Below are 26,757 nucleotides of genomic sequence, written 5' to 3'. Positions count from 1 at the left end.
GATCGACTTTGGGCCGGATTGACTTGGGGCCGGATCGGTTTCGGGCCGGAACGACCGGATACCATTATTTCTTATTTGTTAGTTTTTGCGGGTAATCGTAGCCAGTACCTAGTTTGTTTCCGTTTGCATTAATTTTTTTAACCTATAACTTGTTACGAAAAGTCGGTTAGAACTAACACCATAGACTCAGACTTCAAATCCTCTTTAATATAACAAATTTAAAGCCAGGGGTTCAAATTTGCTTTAAATAATGAAAGGTCCAGGACCATTTGAAATTTTAAGTGAAGGGTCCTCCATAAGAAATCAGTGGTAGTGTATCAAACATCAGTATAAAGAATAGTAGGTCTTTGACTATTGTAATTTAAAAATGACAAGTCCTCTCCTAGAAAAGACAGGTTCAGACCTCGGGCCATCACTAATTTGAGCCCCTGTAAAGCGGGGTTCTATTATGGCGATACTTGTATGAAAATTTTTCGAGTACAAGGATCAGTTACCATCACTTCAAAATCTAGCTACAAATAATAGAAATTTTCGCTTAATCTGAACTATAGTTTCATATTTGATATTCTATGGAAAGATTAGAAGGTTGGATGTCAAATAAACCAAACGTATCGTCTGTCTGTCCAAAATTCCGAGGCTTTTCTTCCTCTATCTTAATCTGAACTGATTAAGAATTTATGTCACTTGAACTCAACAACTTACGTTGTATTCTATAAGAAGTTAATTTTCAAATTAATAAACCTTTTTTAATTATTATGAACGAAATTTTTGTTCTAAAGCTTAGCTTTGATATTACTTTGTCTGAAAACAGTATGTTTTCTAAAATTGAGGACATCATTAAGTGATGAGGTCATGTCCCTGCACAGATATCTTCCCAAAACGTTTAAAAAAAGTGAAAAAACAGCATTTTCTTTAATCTGATCGAACAAAACAAATTTTCTAAAAATTAAATGAAAGTTACGTTTTGTATAGTGTGCAGATAATAGCAGTATGCCTTATATACGAAACACATCAGTTATTGCATGAAATACCATGTCACTGTAACTTGTAACTGACGGTAACTGGTCCTTGACCAGTAGAATTAGTTTGAATGCTATGGCTATGATTATTTTTACATGGGAATATGTATTGTCTATACCAATTTCAATTTTAAATTTTAAAACAACAAATTTTGTTACATGAATTGGTAATTTTTGCAGCTTTGGAAAAAAGGCAGGGTAACTTTTTTCTCAGAGCTCAAGGGCTGTAACTCTCAGCTCAAATTGCAACACTTTTAGGACAGCCTCATTTTTGAGAACAACACTTATAGGGCACCCTTAATCTGTAAATAAGGAAATGTAAAGCCACATTTATGGATATGGATTTAATCAGAATATAGACAAATTTCAAGTTTTCTTTTTGTAATGAGTTACACCGGTTGACAGATGTCAATTGGTGTAAATGACGTGTATAAGACTTACTGTAAGCTTATCAATTTCATTTCTTTTTGTAATAAACTTAGCTCATAGAATCTTGATATTATTATTTAATGACTCCAATCAACTTTAATATGTAGTTGGCTCCCTGGATGTACATGTATGCACATGTTTTGTAAAAGTGTCATGACTTGCATGGCCAAGAGCATAGGCATTGCTTTATAGCTGCACAACAGAATCAGTGCCATATACCGTTTTTGTCTTGTGTATACCAATCAAAGCTACCTTTGCTCATAACTTATTAAAACATTTTTTAAGTTAATTCTGTGGGTTTTTTTTCTGTTTGATTGAAACTACATTTGTTTTTGGTTAATCTGTAACATGTGTAAGTAGCTAATTGTATTTCAGGAAAGTTTTTTTTTATAGTCCCCCATATTGAGCAATTATTCAGACAATGACAATTCTTATAGCTGATCTTGGTTTGTAGTTGCAATCAAAACTATGTGAGCTGTTCTCTTTACTTTTAATTTATTCAAATTTAGATAACAACAGAAAGAAAGCTGTTGTAAATCCCCACCTAATCCCACCACTTAACCTACTGAATAGTAATTTTGGTCCTACTGAATGAAAATATAAATAATCAGCTGAGTGATTCGGCAACATCCAATGCATCGTAACAATTATCTCCTGGTTCCCATTGAGATTGTATACATTTTAAAATTGGAGGAGTTACAAAGTTGTTATTCTCTTTAATTCCATTTAATCATCTACACACTGAGTACCTCGGTCACTTCAATCCAAACGTATTTGTAGCAGTATGATTATGAAATTCTACAAAATGGCAGCTATTTAGTTTTGATTGCATCCAAAGGTAAATAATTATAACTAGACTAGACTTAAAGATGAACCGCGTTATCGATAAAAAATTACAGCAGGGCCTTATAAAATATGACAGGAAAAGGCAGTCCCACCAAATTTTTTACAAAAAGGACAGGGCCAGAAGAATTCCCCCGCAGGGCAAAAGTGCTTGTAGGAAACACTATGCAAGTACCTCCTGTAACGATATAGTGGCCCTAATTATGCAAAAGGGAAATAACTATTTTTATTATTGCCATAGAAATGAAGTACACTGTACTGTTGGAATATAAAAGACCAATTTAAATTTGTCAATTTATTTTGAACTACGATGCCTCCCAGTAAATACACCAGTCTGAGGCTTTTTATTAACAATTGCCAGTGCTGACGCTGTTGTCAAAATGTTTCAAAAAAGATTGTACCATGTGCTTGAATGAAGGCTCAATTACATGGACATGTATATAAAAAATCGTTATATTTCAAAGAAAAACAACCCATCTTTACAATTGAAAAATCCACAAAACAAATGGGTTTTGCGTATTTTTATAGGTATTAAACACACTTGAATGTCTGATTAATCCACCAATATGAAAGATATTGCTTTTAATATTGTTTAATAAATAGTTTCTTTGGAAATTTCAACATGAAAATTTTCATTTAAAAGAATAAACCAAAATTTGAGTAATGTCCACTGTCATTTAATGCTCTTGTAGAGCAAATTTAATGGGATAGCATTTGGTGTGGAAATTTCAAAGCGGAAAACTCAATTCAAAATGATTGATTTCCATCGATTGCAAATATTATGTCCCTACCATGAGGCCTCTATGAAGCACAGTCCTTGTTGTTTCCGTGCTTTTTATACGACCGCAAAAATTGAAAATTTTTTGGTCGTATATTGGTATGACGTTGGCGTCGTCGGCGTCGTCGTCGTCGTCGTCGTCGTCTGGCGTCGTCCGGCGTCGTCCGAAGACACATTGGTTTTCGCACTCTTACTTTAGTTTAAGTGAATGGATCTCCATGAAATTTTACCATAAGGTTCAATACCACGAAAGGAAGGTTGGGATTGATTTTGGGGGTTATGGTACCAACAGTTAAGGAATTAGGGGCCAAAAAGGGGCCAAAAATAAGCATTTTTGTAACTTCCAGACAATAACTTGTGTGTAAGTGTATGGATCTCTCTGACATTGTACCACAAGGTTCCATATCACAAAGGGAAGGCTGTAATTGATTTTGGGGGTAATTGCCTCAAAATTTTAGGAATTAGGGGCCAAAAAGGGGCAAAAAACAAGCATTTTTCTAGTTTCATGACAATAACTTGTGTGTAAGTGTTTGGATATTTCTGAAATTGTACTACAAGGTTTTATATCACAAAGGGAAAGCTGGAATTGAGTTTGGGGGGTAATTGCCCGAAACGTTTAGGAATTGGGGGCCAAAAAGGGGCCAAAAAACACATTTTTTTCTAGTTTCCAGACAATAACTTGTGTTCAAGTGTATGGATCTCTCTGAAATTGTACTGCAAGGTACCATACCACAAAGGGAAGGCTGGGATTGAGTTTGGGGGTGATGAATCATAATGGGGGTTCAAAAAATTTTGGGGGGGATTTATTTTTTTTTCCTTTTTTTTCTTTTTTTCCTTTTTTGTTTCTTTTAAAATTTTCCATTTTAAGTTGGTTATTTCTGATTTATATTTAAAATCAAATAATAATGATATGGTAGGAGATACACACCAAACAGGATGTGTAAATTATTATATAATAAGTATTGTGCAATAGCAAGAAATTTTCAATTGCACAGTATTGCACAATAGCAAGAAATCTTCAATTGCACAGTATTGCGCAATAGCAAGAAATCTTCAATTGCACAGTATTGCGCAATAGCAAGAAATATCCAATAGCACAATATTGCGCAATAGCAAGAAATTGTCAATTGTACAGTATTGCGCAATAGCAAGAAATATTTAATAGCACAGGATTGTGCAAAAGAAGATACTTCCTATAAATTGCTTATTTCTTGACCAATTTCAATGGGGTTTTATTACTGATTTCATGGGGTTCTTTAATATGCTGAATCTAACCGTGTATTTAGTTTTTGGATTTTGGGCCCCGTTTTTAAATTGGTCCACATTGAGGTCCAAAGGGTCCAAAATTAAACTTTGTTTGATTTCATCAAAAATTGAATTATTGGGGTTCTTTGATATGCCGAATCTAACTGTGTATTTAGATTCTTAAATTTTGGTTCCGTTTTCAAATTGGTCTACATTAAGGTCCAAAGGGTCCAAAATTAAACTTAGTTTGATTTTAACAAAAATTGAATTCTTAGGGTTCTTTGATATGCTGAATCTAAACATGTATTTAGATTTTTGATTATGGGCCCAGTTTTCAAGTTGGTCCAAATTGGGGTCCAAAATTAAACTTTGTTTGATTTCAACAAAAATTGAATATATGGGGTTCTTTGATATGCTGAATCTAACCATGTATTTAGATTTTTGATTTTTGGGCCCCGTTATCAACTTTGTCCACATTAAGGTCAAAAGGGTCCAAAATTAAACTTTGTTTGATTTCATCAAAAATTGAATTATTGGGGTTCTTTGATATGCCGAATCTAACCGTGTATTTAGATTCTTAATTTTTGGTTCCGTTTTCAAATTGGTCTACATTAAGGTCCAAAGGGTCCAAAATTAAACTTAGTTTGATTTTAACAAAAATTGAATTCTTAGGGTTCTTTGATATGCTGAATCTAAACATGTATTTAGATTTTTGATTATGGGCCCAGTTTTCAAGTTGGTCCAAATCGGGGTCCAAAATTAAACTTTGTTTGATTTCAACAAAAATTGAATATATGGGGTTCTTTGATATGCTGAATCTAACCATGTATTTAGATTTTTGATTTTTGGGCCCCGTTATCAACTTTGTCCACATTGAGGTCAAAAGGGTCCAAAATTAAACTTTGTTTGATTTCATCAAAAATTGAATTCTTGGGGTTCTTTGATATGCTGAATCTAACCATGTATTTAGATTTTGGATATTGGACCATAATAGGTGAATGTCCAATTTAAAATTTTTAAGTTCTTAGACCACATTCAATCTGTGTTAGAAACCTATGCTGTGTCAAATATATATTTAATCACAATCCAAATCCAAAGCTGTATCAAGCTTGAATGTTGTGTCCATACTTCCCCCAACTGTTCAGGGTTCGACCTCTGCGGTCGTATCAAGCTGCGCTCTGCGGAGCATTTTATTATTGACATATATTTAAAATACAAAATGTTCAACTGTATTTGCAGTACTGTATGACTGTTCACTGTCCAGTTCACATAACTTTTCTAATATTATCACTTTTGAACATCCCTGTCTCATTTATAAATCAGATGCATGGAAACTTTGAAAATAAATGTCAATCTTTTTGAAAATATATTTCTTCAAAATCCTTTGATAGTGCAAACTGCTGCTTATGATCATGAGGATGTAGATTTTTTTCTTTAAATTATGATTGGATATTTGTTTATTGAATCCCTGTTGGTGAGATCAGGTCACTGAGAACTATCAGTTAAAAGTGCAAATATATATAGAAAAGATTCTTTGGGGCTGCTTGACTGACTTAAAAAAATTGACAAACAAGCATTCAATTGTATTAAAGAAAGTAACTTGTTACTATAAAATTGTGGTATTCGAAGAACAGCATTTGTTAATACACTGAAAAGTTAGATTGAACTTGAAGAAAATTGGAATCTCTCTTATAAACATGGCATAACATAATACAAAGTGCTCATTCTTTTTCAATTTTCAGGCATATGTTTTAGGGGCCTCGGTTGCAAAGTGGTTTAAGTAGTTCAAATACTGTGACACTAGCCTGTCAACACCGAAGTTATGAGTTTGAACCAGGTGTGTGTGACTCCAATCTTAATTGACTAGGATTATCAGTTATTCTGCCAAATGTTCGTGATTCTCACCCATGACTCCGGCTTATCCTCCATAAAAAAAAACTTGACTGCCACGTAAAAGCCAATAGTGCATAAAAGTGACGTTTAACACTTATCAATCAATCTATCATTATATTTCAGGTTTTTTTTATACACCCGTTTACGGGACGTATTATGGTATACCTTTGACCTTCCGTCTGTCCGTCCGTCCATCGTCAACATGTCGTACATTAACTCAAAAACGCTTTAACCAATATGCATGAAACTTTATTGAATTGTTTATATCTATTGACGTGAGCTCCCTTTCGTTTTTTATAAATTTCAGATTTACCGTTTCCGAGTTAAAGGGTTTTATTCATAAAAAAGGGGGATTTTCCAGTTTTCTGACAATAACTAAAAAATGCTTTCAGCAGTTCTCATGAAACTTTGGTGAATTGTTTATATCTGTTGATGTAAGCTCCCTTTAGAATTTTTTAAATTTTAGATTTTACATTTCTGAGTTATAGGGTTTTATTCATTAAAAAAGGGGGGGATTTTCCAGTTTTTCGACAATAACTCAAAAATGCTTTCATCAGTTCTCATGAAACTTTGGTAAATTATTTATAGCTATTGATGTAATCTCCCTATTGATTTTCATAAATTTCAAATATGACATTGAGAAGAAATTGAACTTTATTTGTTTATAGTCTGACAACAGATTAACTTAGTATTGGGCAACAGCACAGTGTATTGCACAACAGCAAGAAATCTTTAATTGAATATAAATTCAATTCATATAACCAATTTCAAGTTCTTTGACTAAGTTTATCCAGAAACTTTTAATATGTCAAATATTTAATTACAATCCAAATTCAGACCTGTATCAAGCTTGAATATTGTGTCCATTTTTGCCCCAACTGGTCAGGGTTGGACCTCGGCAGGCGTATCCAGCTGCGCTTAGGGAAGCAGTTTATCACTCAATAATTTAAGTTTATTACCATATTAAATAAATTAAGATATCTTTAACATGCTCAATTTAAATCAAAGGAGTTAAAATTAAACTGATTCAAATCAATGCTATTTCTGAAGTTCAAATTAATTGATAAATAAGAGTGTTGAAACCTGTTTTGCTTTGGTCTAAATTGTAATTAAAAAGATTTAAAAAAAATAATATTTGATAAATATATTATAAGTTGTTGACATTTGCTTCATTGAAATGTGAAGGCTGTATATATATATTTATGTATAAATCATTATCAGGATAACTATCTTTAATCTTGAACCTCATAAATTGCAATCTACTTTATCTTAAAGTCAATATTTAAAATAAAGTACATTATAAAAGTATTTAAATATCTTTCTACCACACATTTTAAAGGAGAATGAAAATGTATAAACCTATGATAATCTCTGAGGGATTATCCTTACATCTTCTTTATATGATATAAATTGAAAAGTCAATATTTATTATAGGGAGAATAAATGATATTTTACTTTTCTGACTTAAAGTTCTAAATTAAGTACAAGCTGACATAAATAAAAATGAGCTATTACATTACACTGTCACCATATATTCACCTGAAATATTAGAACTAGTGTAATTATACGACCGCAAAAAAATTTTGAGGTCGTATATTGGTATGACGTTGGCGTCGTCGTCGTCGTTGTCCGGCGTCGTCGTCCGAATACACAATGGTTTTCGCACTCTAACTTTAGTTTAAGTGAATGGATCTCCATGAAATTTTACCATAAGGTTCAATACCACGAAAGGAAGGTTGGGATTGATTTTGGGGGTTATGGTACCAACAGTTAAGGAATTAGGGGCCAAAAAGGGGCCAAAAATAAGCATTTTTGTAACTTCCAGACAATAACTTGTGTGTAAGTATATGGATCTCTCTGACATTGTACCACAAGGTTCCATATCACAAAGGGAAGGCTGTAATTGATTTTGGGGGTAATTGCCTCAAAATTTTAGGAATTAGGGGCCAAAAAAGGGGCAAAAAACAAGCATTTTTCTAGTTTCATGACAATAACTTGTGTGTAAGTGTTTGGATATTTCTGAAATTGTACTACAAGGTTCCATATCACAAAGGGAAAGCTGGAATTGAGTTTGGGGGTAATTGCCCGAAACATTTAGGAATTGGGGGCCAAAAAGGGGCCAAAAATAAGCATTTTTCTAGTTTCCAGACAATAACTTGTGTTCAAGTGTATGGATCTCTCTGAAATTGTACTGCAAGGTACCATACCACAAAGGGAAGGCTGGGATTGAGTTTGGGGGTGATGAATCATAAGGGGGTTAAACAAATTTGGGGGGGGGGAATTTTTTTTTTTTCTTTTTTTTTCTTTTTTTCCTTTTTTTTCTCTTTTAAAATTTTCCATTTTAAGTTGGTTATTTCTGATTAATATTTAAAAGCAAATAATAATGATATGGTAGGAGATACACACCAAACAGGATGTGTAAATTATTATATAATAAGTATTGTGCAATAGCAAGAAATTTTCAATTGCACAGTATTGCACAATAGCAAGAAATCTTCAATTGCACAGTATTGCGCAATAGCAAGAAATCTTCAATTGCACAGTATTGCGCAATAGCAAGAAATATCCAATAGCACAATATTGCGCAATAGCAAGAAATTGTCAATTGTACAGTATTGCATAATAGCAAGAAATATTCAATTGCACAGTATTGTGCAAAAGAAGATACTTCGTATAAATTGCTTATTTCTTGATCAATTTCAATGGGGTTTTATTCTTGAATTCTTGGGGTTCTTTAATATGCTGAATCTAACCGTGTATTAAGTTTTTGGATTTTGGGCCCTGTTTTTATATTGGTCCACATTGAGGTCCAAAGGGTCCAAAATTAAACTTTGTTTGATTTCATCAAAAATTTAATTATTGGGGTTCTTTGATATGCCGAATCTAACCATGTATTTAGATTCTTAATTTTTGGTTCCGTTTTCAAATTGGTCTACATTAAGGTCCAAAGGGTCCAAAATTAAACTTAGTTTGATTTTAACAAAAATTGAATTTTTAGGGTTCTTTGATATGCTGAATCTAAACATGTATTTAGATTTTTGATTATGGGCCCAGTTTTCAAGTTGGTCCAAATCGGGGTCCAAAATTAAACTTTGTTTGATTTCAACAAAAATTGAATATATGGGGTTCTTTGATATGCTGAATCTAACCATGTATTTAGATTTTTGATTTTTGGGCCCCGTTATCAACTTTGTCCACATTGAGGTCAAAAGGGTCCAAAATTAAACTTTGTTTGATTTCATCAAAAATTGAATTCTTGGGGTTCTTTGATATGCTGAATCTAACCATGTATTTAGATTTTGGATATTGGACCATAATAGGTGAATGTCCAATTTAAAATTTTTAAGTTCTTAGACCACATTCATTCTGTGTCAGAAACCTATGCTGTGTCAAATATTTAATCACAATCCAAATTCAGAGCTGTATCAAGCTTGAATGTTGTGTCCATACTTGCCCCAACTGTTCAGGGTTCAACCTCTGCGGTCATATCAAGCTGCACCCTGCGGAGCATTTTATTAGAAGTTACTATTTTAAAAATGTTTAATAAAGGTAATTTAATTATAGCCATGATTATGTATGTGAAGGAATTTTATTTTTAGATATTACTATTTTATGTTGCTGATGGAGGCTTTTTAATTTTAGGCATGATTATGATGTCATTTTCTATTTTACAAATTATTTAAATTTAGCCATGATTATGTATGTGAAGGAATTTTATTTTTAGATATTACTATTTAATGTTGGTGATGAAAGTGTTTTAATTTTAGGCATGATTATGATGTCATTTTTCTATTTATATACTTTTATGATGTATTTAAATGAGTTTTTATGGTTGCAAAGTCCTAGCTGTCAATTTATTTTTAGAAGTTACTTTTAAATGCTGATGAAGGAATTTTATTTTTAGATATTACTATTAAAAGTTGCTGATGAAGGTTTTTTGGTTTTAGCCATGACTATGATGTCATTTTCTATTTTAATACTTTTATGATGTATTTAAATGGGCTTTTATGGTTAGAAAAAAGCATTTTTCTAGTTTCCAGACAGTAACTTGTGATTAAGTGTATGGATCTCTCTAAAATTGTACTACAAGGTTCCATACTACAAAGGAAAGATTGCAATTGAGTTTTATGGTTAATGCTAAAAGGGGGATTCAAAAAGTTGAGGGGGAAAGGGGGGGGGGGGGTTTCCAATTTTTTTTTCCATATTTTCCAAATTTCAAAACAGTATTGCGCATTAAATTTGTAAGATCTTTGACCACATTTATTTTGTGTCAGAAACCTATATTATGTCAAAATTTTGATCACAATCTAAATGCAGATAGTATCAAGCTTGAATATTGTGTCCAAATTTGACCCAACTGTTCAGGGTTTTACCACTGCTATCATATCAGGCTGCACTCAATCTTTTACAAAAATCTTCTCCTGAAACTACTGAGACAAGTTTAACCAAACTTGGCCACAATCATCATTAGGGTATCTAGTTTAAAAAATGTGTCTGATGATCTGGCCTACCAACCAACATGGCCGACATGGCTAAAAATAGAACATAGGGGTAAAATGCAGTTTTTAGCCTATATCTCTGAAACTAAAGTAGAAGTATAATGGTTGCATTATTTCATGCATCAATTGTAAACAAAAAATATCAGGTGAGCGACACAGGCTCCTTGGAGCCTCTAGTTTGATATTATATTTGTATTTGGAGAAAGTCTCATAGAACTTGTTGAATGATATAGGAGTTAGTACTGCAAGATAGCCAAAGTCCCAAGTCAGAAACCTCTAGCCTTTGTTAGTCTTGTGTTTATTTAAAATTTTGGTTCATTTATAAATATGTTTCTGAGTTAAGTGTGGCATCCATTTTGCTGAACTAATATACATTATTGTTTAGGGGCTAGCTGAAGCCTGCCTTAAGGTGTGTGATTTTCTTGCTGCGTTGAAGACCCATTGTTGGCCTTGGGCTGTTTTCTGCTGTTCGGTCGGGTTGTAGTCTCTTTGACATGTTCCCCTTTTCAATTCTCAATTCTAAAAAAAACAACAATTTAATCTAAACATATCTTAGTATTTTATTACTAAGACTGATTTATTATTCATCAAGTTTCAGCAGTCTAAAAATACTTAAGCTATAAAAAATCATGACATGAAATTACAATAATTGGTGATTTTAAGGCATATGTAACTTACTTTTATACATTTTCTTTCAGTGAGATAAAGTTACACTATACAGTATACAGAAAGAAGCTGAAGGATACCTTTAATGAGAATATGGAAACCAATGGACTAGATTCGTCATGCGAGAACATTGGCATTAATTCAGTGAATCAGGACAACAGTGAAACAGACGATGATGATAGATTTGATATGTATATTACATCATGTAATGCTGAGACACCAGAAAGTTTAGATAACTCTGACACTGGTTGTGTGTTTAATTCTCGTATACAACAAACTAGGTCTGCAGATTTTTTATCTACAAAAATGTTAAACAGTCCAGAAGTGAATCATTTTAAAAACAGTTATAAAACTAAAAATCAGTTTTCTAGTTTATCAAAACTTTTATACAATAAAATAAAAAAGCAATCAAAAGCTGTATCAGGAATTTGTAATCTGACCACATCTGAATTACCTCCCTTACCAATTTCATTAGTTATGACTCATCCTGCATTTGAATTCATGGAAATAAGACTGCCTTTACTACACACTTTCACCAACTCAACAAGGAGTACTACTCATACTGTTATAGATGAACATGGCCTTTTAGAAGGTCAGCAATTAAGATATAAAGAACCATTGTCCGAAATAGATGTTATAATTAGTCCAGCAAATGAAATTTTACTAGAGGAGTTGAAACATAGCCTTCCTAGTGAGGACTTTCAGCTTAAAATAAGACAACATTGTAATCAGAATGATCTTATCATTAAGGAAAAAGTTGAAAATTTACATGAAATGGCGGAGAAAGAGTGCTTGCTACTATTTGCCCCTGACAGTATTAAACAGGATATAATATTTCAGAATCAAGATGCTGTTGACAATTTAATGAAGGAAGGAAATGACTTTAGTGGATTAAATTGTTATACCCTACCTCCTGGGAAGCTTTTGATTGGTCGATCTTCAAGTGGAGAATGGTTGGTTAGTTGTCCACAGCAAAATAAAACTATTAAATTCAAACGCACCAAAATACCAAAATGGCGAAGAAAAGAAAATTTACCTCAAGAAAAACCCTATTCAGATAGTGTTAAAAATATAAATAAAGAGAAAACTAAAGCTGCATCGAGCACTAAGTCAAAATCTCCTCAGAAAGACACAGTATCAAGTAGTTACTTTTCTATTGAAAATTCTAGTAGTACGGTGAAAGAGAATCCTCCTTGTTTTAAAGAAACAATAGTGAAAGAAAGTACAGGTAAATATTATATATACCAGGGGTAGTCACAGCTATATCAATTCATAAAAAAAAATTGCATCATTGGAAGTAAAATTGGATGATTATCGAATTTAGAACTAACTTGTCATTTTTGATATTCGAGCTGATGACGATGATGAAGTCAGTATCAAAAAATAAAATCCCGTTATTCCTTTTATTGGCAATTTTGTCTTTACGAAATGTTTTTTGTTTGAGAATATGAAATAAAATGAAATAGTAGGTAAATCTATTTTTACGCTTAGAAAACGTTGTGCTAGTTGTTTGGTTGGTTGAATGAAATCACATGCATTTCATTGTTGAATTGACGCAGATGGACATGAACATGTGACTTTGCTCCTGCACTTTTACATGGCATCATTGCCTAATATTGTAACAGGTCCTGTCCATAGCAAGAAAAATATTAGGCAGTAACATCAAGGGGAAAATATACAAATTGCTGATAAACACTATATAGCGTAGACATATTTGTTTTTAGGATCATGAATTTACACTACACATGTTTGTACAGTAAGTAGTCAGATTTTTAAAGCCTTCCAGTTCAGTTTCATACTGAATTTTGTAGCTACATGACTTTGTTATGTTTAATTGACAAGGTACAAATGTATTAATTTGCTGGTTATTATTTTCACAAAGAATTCGTTGAGGGCTAAATAGTTTCAATATCTGCTTAACTTGAATGTTCTGGGCGTTTTCAGAACAACTGATAATTTATAGTGAATTTATTTTAACTCACAGAAATAAAAAAAACTAAATATATATTGTTTTTCTTTACTATGATTAAGTTAACACTATTAGTTAGTGTAGAAATTATAATTTTTTTACTGCAATCATTTTTTTCAAACTATTACAGGGGCACTAGCTACGAGATATATAAAAAATCTAAAATAGGATTTTTTTTTGTTCAATCATTAATGAAAGTGAAATAGTGAAATAATTCTTCGCTTTTAGCAACCAGTATGTTTCAATTTTGTCAAAATAAGCTAAGACACATTTGCAAGTGAATATATAATACGACCTCATTGAATCTGTATACATTGTACATGTGAACTTCAATTTAACCCCTTAGCTAGAGATGGATAACGCATGAATTGTTCGTGTTATGTTATTTAAAGGAAAAGAATGTCAACATTGAAAGTGAAACAAAAGTAAATCATTTGATTGACTGATTCGATCCACAAAAATCATTCTTATACAGGTAAAAACGATAATAAACATATATTTTTAATCTATAATACAAAATTAAAAAGACATAGAAAAATCTCATTGCACGAGTTCTCTTAATCTATTTATATCTATATTTATGTTTACATTGCTTATATGGTCATCGGACGACTTCGGAGGTAAACTCGATAGTTAATAAGATGGCGTCTAGACTAAAATACACACGAAACGAAGCTACATATTATCGAGCCCATGTCCTGTAAATTGTTAATTTTAGACTTTTAATAGTTTGGATAAATGTTTTACATTGTTATAAATCAAATATGAGAATTTGAGTCAAATCGGTGAACATGAATTCGACAGCTAGTGGCCCTTTAAAATTTCTATACATTGACTTTTTTCCATAAGGGAGTACTTGAGTATCACTCATTTGACTTTGTTAGTACTTACTTTTATCTTTTTGTATATAAAGAACAATTTCCAAGTTCAAGTTCCCTATTGGCTTCATCAGAATCTTATAGTCAATCAGAACTAGAAATATAAAAATAAGGAGATGTAATATGATTGCCAATGATCCACCAAATTTCAAATGAATTGGATGAAAGCAATTATAGGCAACTGTACAGCCTTCAAAAACGAGAAAAACACATACTGTATAGTCAGCTATAAAAGACCCGACATGAAAAATATGAAACAATTCAATTGAGAAAACTAACAGCCTAATTTATAACAAAACAAATTACTAAAAACAAGTATGACAGACATGAACCAACGACAACCACTGAACTACAGGCTCCTGACTTTGGACAGGCACATAAAGAATGTTGCGGGGTTAAACATATTTATGAGCGCTTGAAAATCCTTAATAACTGGTGTCACTCTTTTCAGATATGACACAGAATTACCCACCAACAATAGGACACAAAAACCAAACTGACACAATTGATACCACTATTCAACCAATACCAGTAATGATAATGTGTAACGAAGAAGAGTCACTGAAAGTTATACAGGTACCAGTTAAAACAGAGAACCAGCTGGTGGAGGAAAATAACAGTTACCACTCAAATACATGTCAAATTTTTGAAAGTGAAGGTACAATTAAAGTGAAAGAAGAACCAGTTGATACAGTTTATGATACAGGTCAGACAAGTGCATCTGGTAAAGATATACAAAATGTGAATTCTGCGCTGATTGTAAGATTTCCCAATTTGAAACAGTTTGGCGGCCTTGAAATCAAACATACATCAAGCAGCAAAGAATCTAAAGTTGGCCAGAAAAGAAAGTCAACAGAAGATGACCTTCGGTCAAACAAGAAATGTATTTCATTGAACCCTGTTAGTGTAAGATATTGCATGTATACAGTATATAATGATAAGATAGTAAATCTGTTTGAATATAAAAATAAGAAGATGTGGTATGATTGCCAATGAGACAACTCTCCACCAAAGACCAAAGGACATAGCTATAGAAGTTAACCAATATACTTCACCATACAACCTTCAACAATGAACAAAACCTATACTGCATAGTAAGCTATAAAAGGCCCTGAAATGACAAATGTAAAACAAAATTCAAAAGAGAAAACTAACAACCTGATTTATGTACAAAACAATAAATAAAAAATAAATATTATATACAGCAACAAACGACAACCACTGAATTACAGACAATGAATTCTTCCTTGAAAGTTTGGACATTGTTGTACCAAAACTTGAACACTGAAAAACCGACTAGTTTTTTCAGAGGTCAGAAAAGGACCAGAATTTTAATTATTCATGATCAGCCATATAAAGTTTGTGACAGGTGTGTATACTAACGGCACAGGCTTTATAAATCAATATGTATATATCACCATAATTTATTGTGACTAAATCATCAATACATATTATCACAGTTGTATTTCTGTATCACTTAAATTTTCTTCTAAATTCTTTTATAAAAATTTCACATTAAAGATTAAAAAATATTTTCTTCCTCTTCAATCTCATAGAAATTTTAGGCAAAGTCTTAATTAAGGTGAGATTCTAGACATCTCATTGCAATTATATACCAATCTTTATAAATCTGTCTGACATTTATAGCTGATTACATTAACCTTAGGCTACAATATTTGAATCCTCACAAACAAGTTTTCAAAATGACATTTCACCAAAAAAATTGTTAGTAGCAAAAATGACTGCCAACCTTCACTTCAAACTGTCCACACTTTTATCTGCACACTCACAGTTATCTCTAACCTGTAAGAGCTTCAAAAATCTCTTTTTACAATGAGATAAAAAACTATTTCTTTATGTCTTTGCTTTCTTTTTAGATATATTATGAATATCTAAATTCACCAAATAGTAATTTTTATAAAGAGTAAAAATTTCCAAACTTAATTCCAATAACTGTACAAAGGGAAACAACTCAATCTAAAAAAATATCAAAATCTGTACCTCTTATGTTACCGGTGTAAAATATGAGTTCCAGTAAGAAAACAGTGCAACGTTTTATCTTTTGACCTTGTCTTTTATTTTGAATAGATGTGCAACAAAGGAGTGAGAGAATGCATGCCAGAAACCTAGATTGCCTGAACTCAGATTATCTCTACATGTTGTCCTGTACTATATAATTACATTTTTATAAAAATCTAAACTGCGAAAAACTTCTGAACTAAACCAAAAAATTTTGATTTGGTAAATAGATTATATTTTAAATTACATATCCATTGGGCATAGATATGATCATTATTTTATATATGATGAACTAGTAACTTTTATTTTATTATGATCGGCAAAGAAAAGGTGCATTTGGCATGTTTAGTTGTGATACTTACATGTACATTTCTTTTTAAAGTACACAGAATTTCTTTTAAATTTTCTTATCGTTGTATTTATTTAAATATGAAATTAAAAAGATGTATTTTGATTCAATGCCAATGAGACAACTACCAATCGATAAAATTGAGAATGGAAATGGGGAATATGTCAAAGAGACAACAACCCGACCAAAGAGCAGACAACAGCAGACTAAATGACAATGATGTAAATAACTACAGTCATCATACAGCCTTCAACAATGAGCAAACCGTAAAGTATCTTTAAAAGCCCCAAGGATGATAAAATATGAAACAATTCAAAAGAATAAACTGACAGCCTGATTCATTTGCCCTCATGTCAGTGGTGTCTGGTAGTTGAAGACGAATTGTAATCAAACTGGACAAAAATATTGCAGATCATGAGTTATTTGTTAATTAACATACTTTAAATTATGTATAATACATGTACTGGAAATTTTTTTTTACACATTTGTTTTTATATCGTTAAGCAGTTTGGTTTGATAAATAGTTTGGCAATATGTTACTGCAAACAATTTTCATGAAAATTGTCTTATTACAAAATGCCTTTGTATGTAAGCTGTTTTATTTACTGAACAGGGTCACACAATCAAAATTGTACCTTCTCTTTACATATTGCATATCATATCCTGTAAGGTGTAATGTTAATATTAAAAGTATAATTTATATACATGTATTGAGATATGATTTCAGGTTCCTTTACAAACAGATCTGGTTACAGACAACAGTTCCTACTCAATAGAAAAAGGTAAAATCACTGTGGGACAGGGTACTTCTATGATTCTGTCAAAAGTCTGGTTAAACACAGTAGCATATTTTATTATTAACATTCATAGTACTTCGATTTAGAGAACAAACTTTTAATATACTATTGGACCAGGAGTTCAGCCTTATTATCTATTCTTATTTCAGTCGTAAAAGGTTTTATATGTCCGTAATATGGATTGATTTTACTTGGTTGTCCTTTTTTTAATTGTTATCCCATGAAAAATTAGCTTACAAATATTTTGGATCACAACTTGAACTATCTTAAAGGGGAGAAAACTCAAATATTTTATAAGTGAATATTATGTATTGAACATGCTAAAATAATACAATTTGGGGTGTATGGGAGGCAACTCTTCATATCCATTTCATATGAGAAGCATAGGTTTCATAGAACAAATTATAAAAAAAAATGTTACATGGGAATGCACAAAGAGAAAATAAAAATAATAAAATGTATGTTTTTGTTACATTTTTTTTTACCATTTAAGCTATGTTAAAGTTTGTTACTGTGTTTGTTCAAAACAGAAGATTTTGTTTTAATGTTTCAGATAAATGCTAGCTAACTCAAAGACGATTTTGAACATCAAAGCATAACATGATGATACAAACTTATACATTACCATTTAACCTTTTAAAAATATTCTTCTTTTCATTGTGAGCTTATGCAATCATTTGGCGCCCGTCGTTGTCTGTCGTCCATCGTCGTTGTCCGTTGTCTTCGTAAACTATTTCATCTCCTCTGAAACTACTGGGCCAAATACCTTCAAACTTTAACTGAATGTTCCTCAGGGTATTTAGTTTATAAATTGTATCCGAAAATTTGATACATCAACAAACATGGCCACCATGGCTTAAAAAAGAATATAGGGGTCAAATGGAGTTTTAAGCTTATATCTCAAAAACTAAAGCACTTAGAGCAAATCTGACATGGGGTTTAAAATTTTCAATAGGTCAAGATTTATCAGCCCTGTAATTTTCAGACGAACTGAACAACCCATTGTTGGGTTGCTGCCACTAAATTGGTAATTTTAAGGAAATTTTGCAGTTTTTGGTTATTATCTTGAATATAATGGAAGATAAAGATGAACTGTAACAGCAAAAATGTTCAGCAAAGTAAGATCTACAAAAAAGTTAATATAACTAAAATTGTTTATTGATCCTTTAAGGAGTTATTGCCCTTTAAAGACAATTTTACACAATTTGTTCATTATGTTTGCTAACATTTAAAAATCTTCTTCTCTGAAACTACTGGGCCTAATACTTCTAAACTTCAACTGAATGTTCTTTAGGGTAACTGGTTTATAAATTGTATCTGTAGTTTTTATCCATTAACAAACATGACTGTCATGGCTAAAAATAGAACAGAGGGGTCAAATGCCGTTTTTGGATTTTTTCTCAAAAAATATAGCAGTTAGAGCAAAAGTGACTGTTACGAAACAGTAGTTTAACATTTTAAAGTGATGAATAAGTCAAAATCTATCTGCTATGAAATTTTCAGACCAATTGGACCACCCATTGAAGGGTTACTGTCCGAAATAGTTTATTTTTATTAAATTTTACTGTTTTTGGTTATTTTCTTTAATATTATGATAGATAGAGAGAAAGTATAAATGGCAATAAATGTTCAGCTAAGTAAGATCTACAAATAAGTCAACATGATCAAAATAGACAATTGACCCCTTAAGGTTGCAATTCTGTAAATATAGACAATGCAATTTCCCATAGGAACTCCCTTTGCGGCTAAAACTGTGACACTTTTACTATGTAGTTTCGTGAAAAATAATATCCTAAAACGGAAAGTTTATATGCACTACTATTTTATTCAAAGGTCAAAATATAGGGCTGTGCGGCATATTTTCAACATTTATATGCCCTGAACTTCTAAGAGTTTAAACTTATACTCAAATTCTATACTACTCTTACCTCCATTTTTGGACCTCCTAAGAATTAAAATTTAGGCGCTAAAATGTTTTTCTATACTGGTTACATTCCCAAGTGATGTCTCTATGAGATGAAACACAGAGATTATAAATGGGAACCAGTACGTTAACAAATTAACATATCTATGAATATTATATATCTCCCCAAAAGAGGCGTGGTTTGAGAAACAGCTGTATTTACAAAGTGCAACCTATACAAACATTTATTCAAATAGAAAACTCTCTAAAAACACTTTTTCTCACAACAATACTTATTTATCAAAATTATAGCGTTAAAGAAATCACTGCATATACTCTAAGTTTCCTTTTACAGTACATTTTATACCCCTACCCCTGTTTCAATTTTTTAAAGAATTTGAAAACAAGACTTTAATTATTGCCAGCTTACCCTATGTGCATGTTTTCTGACATGAACTGTCTAAAACCTGTTTTAAACTATTCTGATAATAAATTGAAAGCATTTTAAAATACTATAAATGTAATGTTTAGTAGTTAATCATTCCAACATTCAAGATTATCAAAGTATTTAATCCTGCCTGTGTCTCCAGTCCACATCTTACTGTATGCCTATTTGCCAATGAAAGTTCACAATTTCTGCCTCAAATGATCAGTTTAGAATTCATGTTACAACAGTATCATCCCTAACCGTATATCTAACATAAGTTAGTTAATATATGAACTAGAAGTGTTTAAACAAAGCCATATTTGCAAAAGTTGTATTTATGAAGATATCAGTCTGGTGCATAAATTCACTAAAAGTTTGATAGAAATGACTGCTTACATCTGATTTTTGCATAACTTCCTAGCACAGTTATTGTTTTCTTTACAAAAGACCTTTAAAATAATAAAATCATAGCATTTAGAAGTTAAATTATCTGTTTTATGACCCAGGGGAGGCATTTTTCTCTGTTTTTTTGCCCCTGGGGCCTCACATTTCCTAAATTTTTTCCCTGTTTCTAGCAATGAGGATTCTTTGGTACATATTTAGGATAGAACACACTATTGTAAGTTTTATTGAGGTCTTTTTGTAATTCTAGCTTGTACTTTTTATGCCGCGGTCACAAAAAAGCACATTTAGGTGTTACGGCTTACTTTTGGGTTATCGACAGGACAAAAACACCCCACCAAAAATATTTGAGTTGCAATTACCATGATTACTGCGAAGAGTAAATATAAGCACTTCTAAACAATTTAAATTACAAATAGGCATATATTATGAATTTATTTTTAATTCAGGGCTTTAAGTAAACAATGCATACTGTAAACTGTGAATTTATGCTGACTCATCATAGTTAAGGCCCAGGATTTTCTCAATCTTCATGAAATATTTATAAAACTTCATATTTGAGTTAAATTCTTCAAAATCTCTGAGATAAACAAGATTTTGTGAAATTCTGTATGTTCTAATTTTTAACCCTATATAGGTTGCAATTCTGTAAATATAGACAATGCAATTTCCCATAGGAATCCCCTTTGCGGCTAAAACTGTGACACTTTTACTATGAAGTTTCGTGAAAAATAATATCCTAAAACGGAAAGTTTATATGCACTACTATTTTATTCAAAGGTCAAAATATAGGGCTGTGCGGCATATTTTCAACATTTATATGCCCTGAACTTCTAAGAGTTTAAACTTATACTCAAATTCTATACTACCCTTACCTCCATTTTTGAACCTCCTAAGAATTAAAATTTAGGCGCTACCATGTTTTTCTATACTGGTTACATTCCCAAGTGATGTCTCTATGAGATGAAACACAGAGATCATAAATGGGAACCAGTACCTTAACAAATTAACATATCTATGAATATTATATATCTCCCCAAAAGAGGCGTGGTTTGAGAAACAGCTGTATTTACAAAGTGCAACCTTAAGGAGTTATTGCCCTTAAAATTTTTTTTTTTTACATTTTTTGTGAAAGTCTAATTACTTTATCAAAAATCTTCTCTGAAACTACTTGGCTAAATAATTAAAAACTTTAATTGAATGTACCTTAGGATATCTAGTTTATAGATTGTATTCGGAGATTTGATCCATTAAAAAACAAGGTGGCAGTTTCTAAAAAAAGAACATAGGGGTCAAATGAAGTTTTTGGCTTTCATCTCAAAAACTAAAGCAGTAAGAGCAAAACTGACACAGGTGAAAGTGTTAAACAGGTTTAGATCTACCTGTCAAGTAATCTTCAGACCAATAGGACAACTTATTGTTGGGTCACTGTCCAGAAATAGTTATTTTTTATGAACTTTTACAGTTTTGGGATATGTATTATCTTTAATATTATTATAGAAAGAGAGAAAGTGTAAATGACAAAATTGTTCAGCAAAGTAAGATCTACAAATGCCCGAAACTAAAATTGCAGGTGAGCAATATCAGGCTCTCATGAGCCTCTTGTTATATGTAATTCTTGTCACAATTCTATGTCCATAGTAAAAACAAGTGATTAATCATCAAGTGCTGATCAAGCATGACAATCCAGAATTTGTTCGTCAACAGTAACAAAAAAAAAATCTAAAATATAGTAATTTTAACAATAAATAAAACAATTCAACTTCTAATTTTAAGTACTACAATACTTAGAGACAGATTAAAATAAGCAATGTTGTCAGTTTTTGGTCCGATTTGTTCATACTGTAATTATCTTAGATATTGCATGATTTAATTCATTGAATAAACTATTGTACAAACCAGGTACTGCCGTATAAAATAAATCACATTACAAATGTTGTTTTGAGAACAATTGAGTACATACATGAGTACAAATGGATTTAATGAAATAAGTTGATAGGAATAAAAAGACATGACATGTGTAGTATACTTCAATGAGACAGCAAACTACCGAAAAAAAAAGATTAAGTGGTCAATATACAGTCATGTTCAGTCCAGTAATAGACTAATTTCATATTACTGACTTTTGACTCTGGAGTATATAATTTTTTCTACATGCCAACAGCATTCAGCAATTCAAAATAACATTGCAAAATGTATGATGTACCTTAGAATTACCACAAAACCTGCTATGATTTAAACCTCTTAAAAGTTTTGAAGAAATTGATTACATGTGGGTTCACCAGAGTTATGCTTACTTTTTGTATATGTACTGATAAGTCTTGTGAAAGTAAGTAAGTGTAACTATTCATTTTGCTACTTTTATTTAAAGTTTCTACAAGTATGTTAGAGGACAACTACTCTGATTCTGAAGAAGAGGATTCAGAGACGAGTAGAAGTGGACAGGAATCCTCTGGTATTAGATTTCCTGTAATGAATGATGGGGAAATAGATGCTTTGATTGATATTGAAACAACAAGAGGAACAAAGAGACAAACAAGATGGGGAGTTAGTACATTTAAGGGTTAGTTTGTATTATGTCAACTTGTATTTTATTATTGTGATAAAAGATTACTATGTAGTTTTTTGTATAGTAAACTATTGTTCATGTAGTTACTCAACATCTAACATATGACTGAGGATATATATCTGATGTAATGTGCTAGGAGAATACCATCTCTCTAATTATCAAGAGTCCAAGCTTTCAACAGCAATTTGTTTAGGTTGTTTTTATGAGGAAATTTTCTTCTAACCCTATATAGACTCATTTTACAACAAACATTGAAAATCCCATTTTTTTCTATTTAGGGCTTTTCAATTGATGTATGCTTAAAGTTGTTCTTTTCCAGATTAAGACTCTAAATTTTTAAACCAAAAGCCAACCTACAAACAATTAATAATAAGATAGTAAATTATATATTTGTCATAAAAAGAAAATTTGGTATGTTAAAATTTTTTTTATTACCATCATGTTACCATTGCGTCAACACACTTCTTGTGGACTTTTAGTCATTACAGGATAAAGCAGTTGTCAGTTTTTCAGAAAAAGGACATAGTTCATTGTAGTTTACTATATTGTACCTTCTATAGACGTCACATCTTGACCAAAATATTTAATACACAGCTACGTATACGCTCTTGCCCCATATAGAATTTAGTGACCATGTTTATACCATAGTAGGTCACTGACTGCCTGTTTTATATAGATATGCTGATAAATTTTGGAATGAATATAAAGGTTGCAACCTGGAGGCAACGCAAAAATCAGATGGTTTTGTCCTTTTTGTCTTATTTGGTTATGTAGTATCCCATGTATTTATACATCTTTGGTTTTCTAAACATTTATTTCTGAGCATTCCCAAGAAAAACGCCTTGAGCACAATATTTTTTATTTTGTATAATGGATATACTGTATATTTTTAATTTTTTTTAGTGCCTTTTGACTGAGGGAAGAGAGGTACTTATTGAAGTACATATTTGAAAAAAAAATTCACCAAGAAGAAGATTTATATTCCTGTTTTTATTGTGTTTTCTTGTTTGATAATAATCTCCTACCAGTAATTTATTTTCATAATTTACATTGCCCAAACATATATTTTTAGATATATTGCTTTTGTAAAGAACTTATTAGCTTTCTTCTACCAGAAAGTTGCATGTCAGTTATCTATAGAACTTCAAAACATTTAATTTTTTCAACTTCCTGTTACAATAAAAAATCCCAAGCTGAGTTGTGCATAGCAAATTTTACATTTCAATCAGAAACCTGCATGGTATAATAAGATGCTTCTAGAATAAGTAGTAAATTATATTTTAAGAGACTTATTTTCTCTTTTATCATATCAATACATCAAGATTTACATTTAGTTTCTATTTATAATAGTAAGAGGTCCATTTGTGTTAGAATATCAGGTCTACAACAGATAAGTATTTCTTTTTAGCTTAACTTAAGAGATTACCACATACATCTGTTGTTTAATTTACATTTTACCAGACAAAGTATATAAATACTTGTTTCCTGTCGGGTAAGTAGAGAGGTAGGAAACTGAACTATACCTTGTTTTGGCCTTAGCATAATTTATATATAGAAATTTGATATGATTTTGAAATGTATATGGGTAAATTATCAAGTTGGTATACATAGAAAACAGCTTTATATAATCAATTTTAAGGACTGTTACTGTTTTCATTTTATTTGACACATTGATAATCTTGCTTTTTTTCCTTCCAGAATGGTTGAAACAAAGGGAGTTTGATCCAAACTTTGAAAATTTATCCATAAAAGTTCTTGATGAGAGACTTGAAAAATTTTATGCTGAATTAAGAACAGCTGATGGAAAATTATATGCAACAAACTCATTCAGAGGCATTAGAGCTTCCATTAATCGACATCTGACTACTGACCCTTATAATAAGTCGTTATCCCTATTCACTGATCCAGCCTTTCATAAATCAAACAAGGTTTTCAAGGCTATGATGCGGAAAATAAAAATGGAAGTTGTGAAGAAAGAACAACCACCACCAATTTCAGGAGAAGACATGAAAAAGTTAACAAGATCACCAGTTTTAACTATTAATACTCCAAAAGGATTGCAAAACAAAGTGTGGCTTGATTTGACTCTTAATTTTACGTACAAAAATTGTCTAAAACAACGTGATTACAGAACTCATATGTTTGTTTTTAAGACTGATGATGAGGGTATGGAATATGTAGAAATAAAGGATCCTAATAGACAACCTGGTGAAGTCAGTCCAAAAATGGTTGCAACAAGAAACATATATTGTCCAGTTGCCTCATTGATGAAATATTTAACAAAGCGTAACAAAGCTTCAGAAGACTTCTTCCAACAACCTAGGTGTCAAAAATCTATGACTGATGACAATTGGTACACATCACGTCCCTAAGGGGAAAGACAACTTGCAAAAATGATGGAGAATATCTCAAAAGAAGCAGGACTGAGTCGTGTTTATTCAAATGTAGGGCTAAAGGAAACTATACTAAATTCTTTACTTTATATGCCTATGAATTCTGAAAAAGTACAGAAGTTCTTAGTACAGTCTACACCTTTATTTATATTTAATTCAAGTGACACAAATTTTAAATAGTCTGTATGAATAATTTGTGATTATTTATAGTAATATCATTCCTTAAAAAAAGTATTTTTGTGAATGCAAGAGTTTTCATGCTAAACATAAGTATCAGAAAAAAGGAAGTATGGACTTTATCAGAAAAGGGCTCATACTTAACAACTCATCACTGCAAAGCTGCTGACGAAATACGACAGCCTCCGATCATTCTGTTTGATAGTAGTGGAAAAAAGTGGGATGAAAAATGTTGAAGTTCATTCAGCATATTAAAATATTAACATTAAACTATTCAATCACATCTTTTATTTGGAGGTTCCCTTCACTATATATATATAAATATATACATCTTCCTCTGATTGGTTTGTGCTTTTATGCAATGCTCAGCAAGGTGGTAAAAAAAAAATCATAAAACAGGTGAGTAAATTGTATCATGTAATTACCAGTTATTTCAGGTGCAATGATTTATATTTGATTATACTCCTGCTATGAAGGAGTGGGGCATACTGTTTTACCCCTGTCTGTCTATCCGTCCAATAAAATGTCTTGCATTTTTCTCGGTAACTTCATATCAAAGCTTCCTAGATTTGATGGCCCCACAACAAAGTTGTCCGGCCCATTTAGTTTTACCCTTATCCGTCATTCTTTCATTCCATCATTCTGAGAATGTGAGTCTAGTATGATGAGTTACAGATAGAGTTTATGTTTGGTTCCACTCCGCTCTGCTCATTTTTATACGACTGCAAAAAAGTTTTGCGGTCGTATATTGGTATGACGTTGGCGTCGTGGTCGTCGTCGTTGTTGACGTCCGAAGACACATTGGTTTTCGCACTCTAACTTTAGTTTTGAGTGAATGGATCTCTATGAAATTTTACCATAAGGTTCAATACCACAAAAGGAAGGTTGGAATTGATTTTGGGGGTTATGGTACCAATATATATAAGGAATTAGGGTCCATAAAGGGGCCAAAGATAAGCATTTTTGTAACTTCCAGACATAACTTGTGTGTTAGTGTATGGATCTCTCTGACATTGTACCACAAGGTTCCAAATCACAAAGGGAATGCTTGGATTGATTTTAGGGGTAATTGTCTCAAAATTTTAGGAAGTAGGGGCCAAAAAAGGGGCAAAAAACAAGCATTTTTCTAGTTTCATGATAACAACGTGTGTGTAAGTGTATGGATCTTTCTGAAATTGTACTACAAGGTTCCATATCACAAAGGGAAAGCTGGAATTGAGTTTGGGGGTAATTGCCCAAAACGTTTAGGAATAAGGGGCCAAAAATAAGCATTTTTCTAGTTTCCAGACAATAACTTGTGTTCAAGTGTATGGATCTCTCTGAAATTGTACTGCAAGGTATCATACCACAAAAGGAAGGCTGGGATTGATTTTGGGAGTAATTGCCTCAAACTTTTAGGAATTAGGGGCCAAAAAGGGGCAAAAAACAAGCATTTTTCTAGTTTCAGGACAATAACTTGTGTGTAAGTGTATGGATCTTTATGAAATTGTACTACAAGGTTT

At 31.8% G+C, this 26,757-nt stretch overlaps 1 protein-coding gene across 1 annotated transcript in view; it reads left to right on the top strand.

The window, feature by feature from the left end:
* LOC127730165 (uncharacterized) overlaps positions 1-25,593 on the top strand; it is a 31,466-nt gene extending 5,873 nt beyond the window's left edge. The window contains exons 2-6 of the mRNA XM_052238420.1: positions 11,405-12,600; positions 14,671-15,125; positions 17,315-17,369; positions 22,488-22,679; positions 24,384-25,593. Of these exons, the coding sequence (XP_052094380.1) occupies positions 11,466-12,600; positions 14,671-15,125; positions 17,315-17,369; positions 22,488-22,679; positions 24,384-25,057 (2,511 nt within the window). The 5' untranslated portion in view covers positions 11,405-11,465 and the 3' untranslated portion in view covers positions 25,058-25,593. The remainder of the gene's footprint in view (positions 1-11,404; positions 12,601-14,670; positions 15,126-17,314; positions 17,370-22,487; positions 22,680-24,383) is intronic.
* Positions 25,594-26,757: the final 1,164 nt, after the last annotated feature.

The sequence above is a fragment of the Mytilus californianus genome, unplaced genomic scaffold (assembly GCF_021869535.1).
Source record: "Mytilus californianus isolate M0D057914Y unplaced genomic scaffold, xbMytCali1.0.p SCAF_2, whole genome shotgun sequence".
Taxonomy (NCBI): Eukaryota; Metazoa; Mollusca; class Bivalvia; order Mytilida; family Mytilidae; genus Mytilus; species Mytilus californianus.
This window is presented reverse-complemented; position numbering and strand designations above follow the sequence as displayed.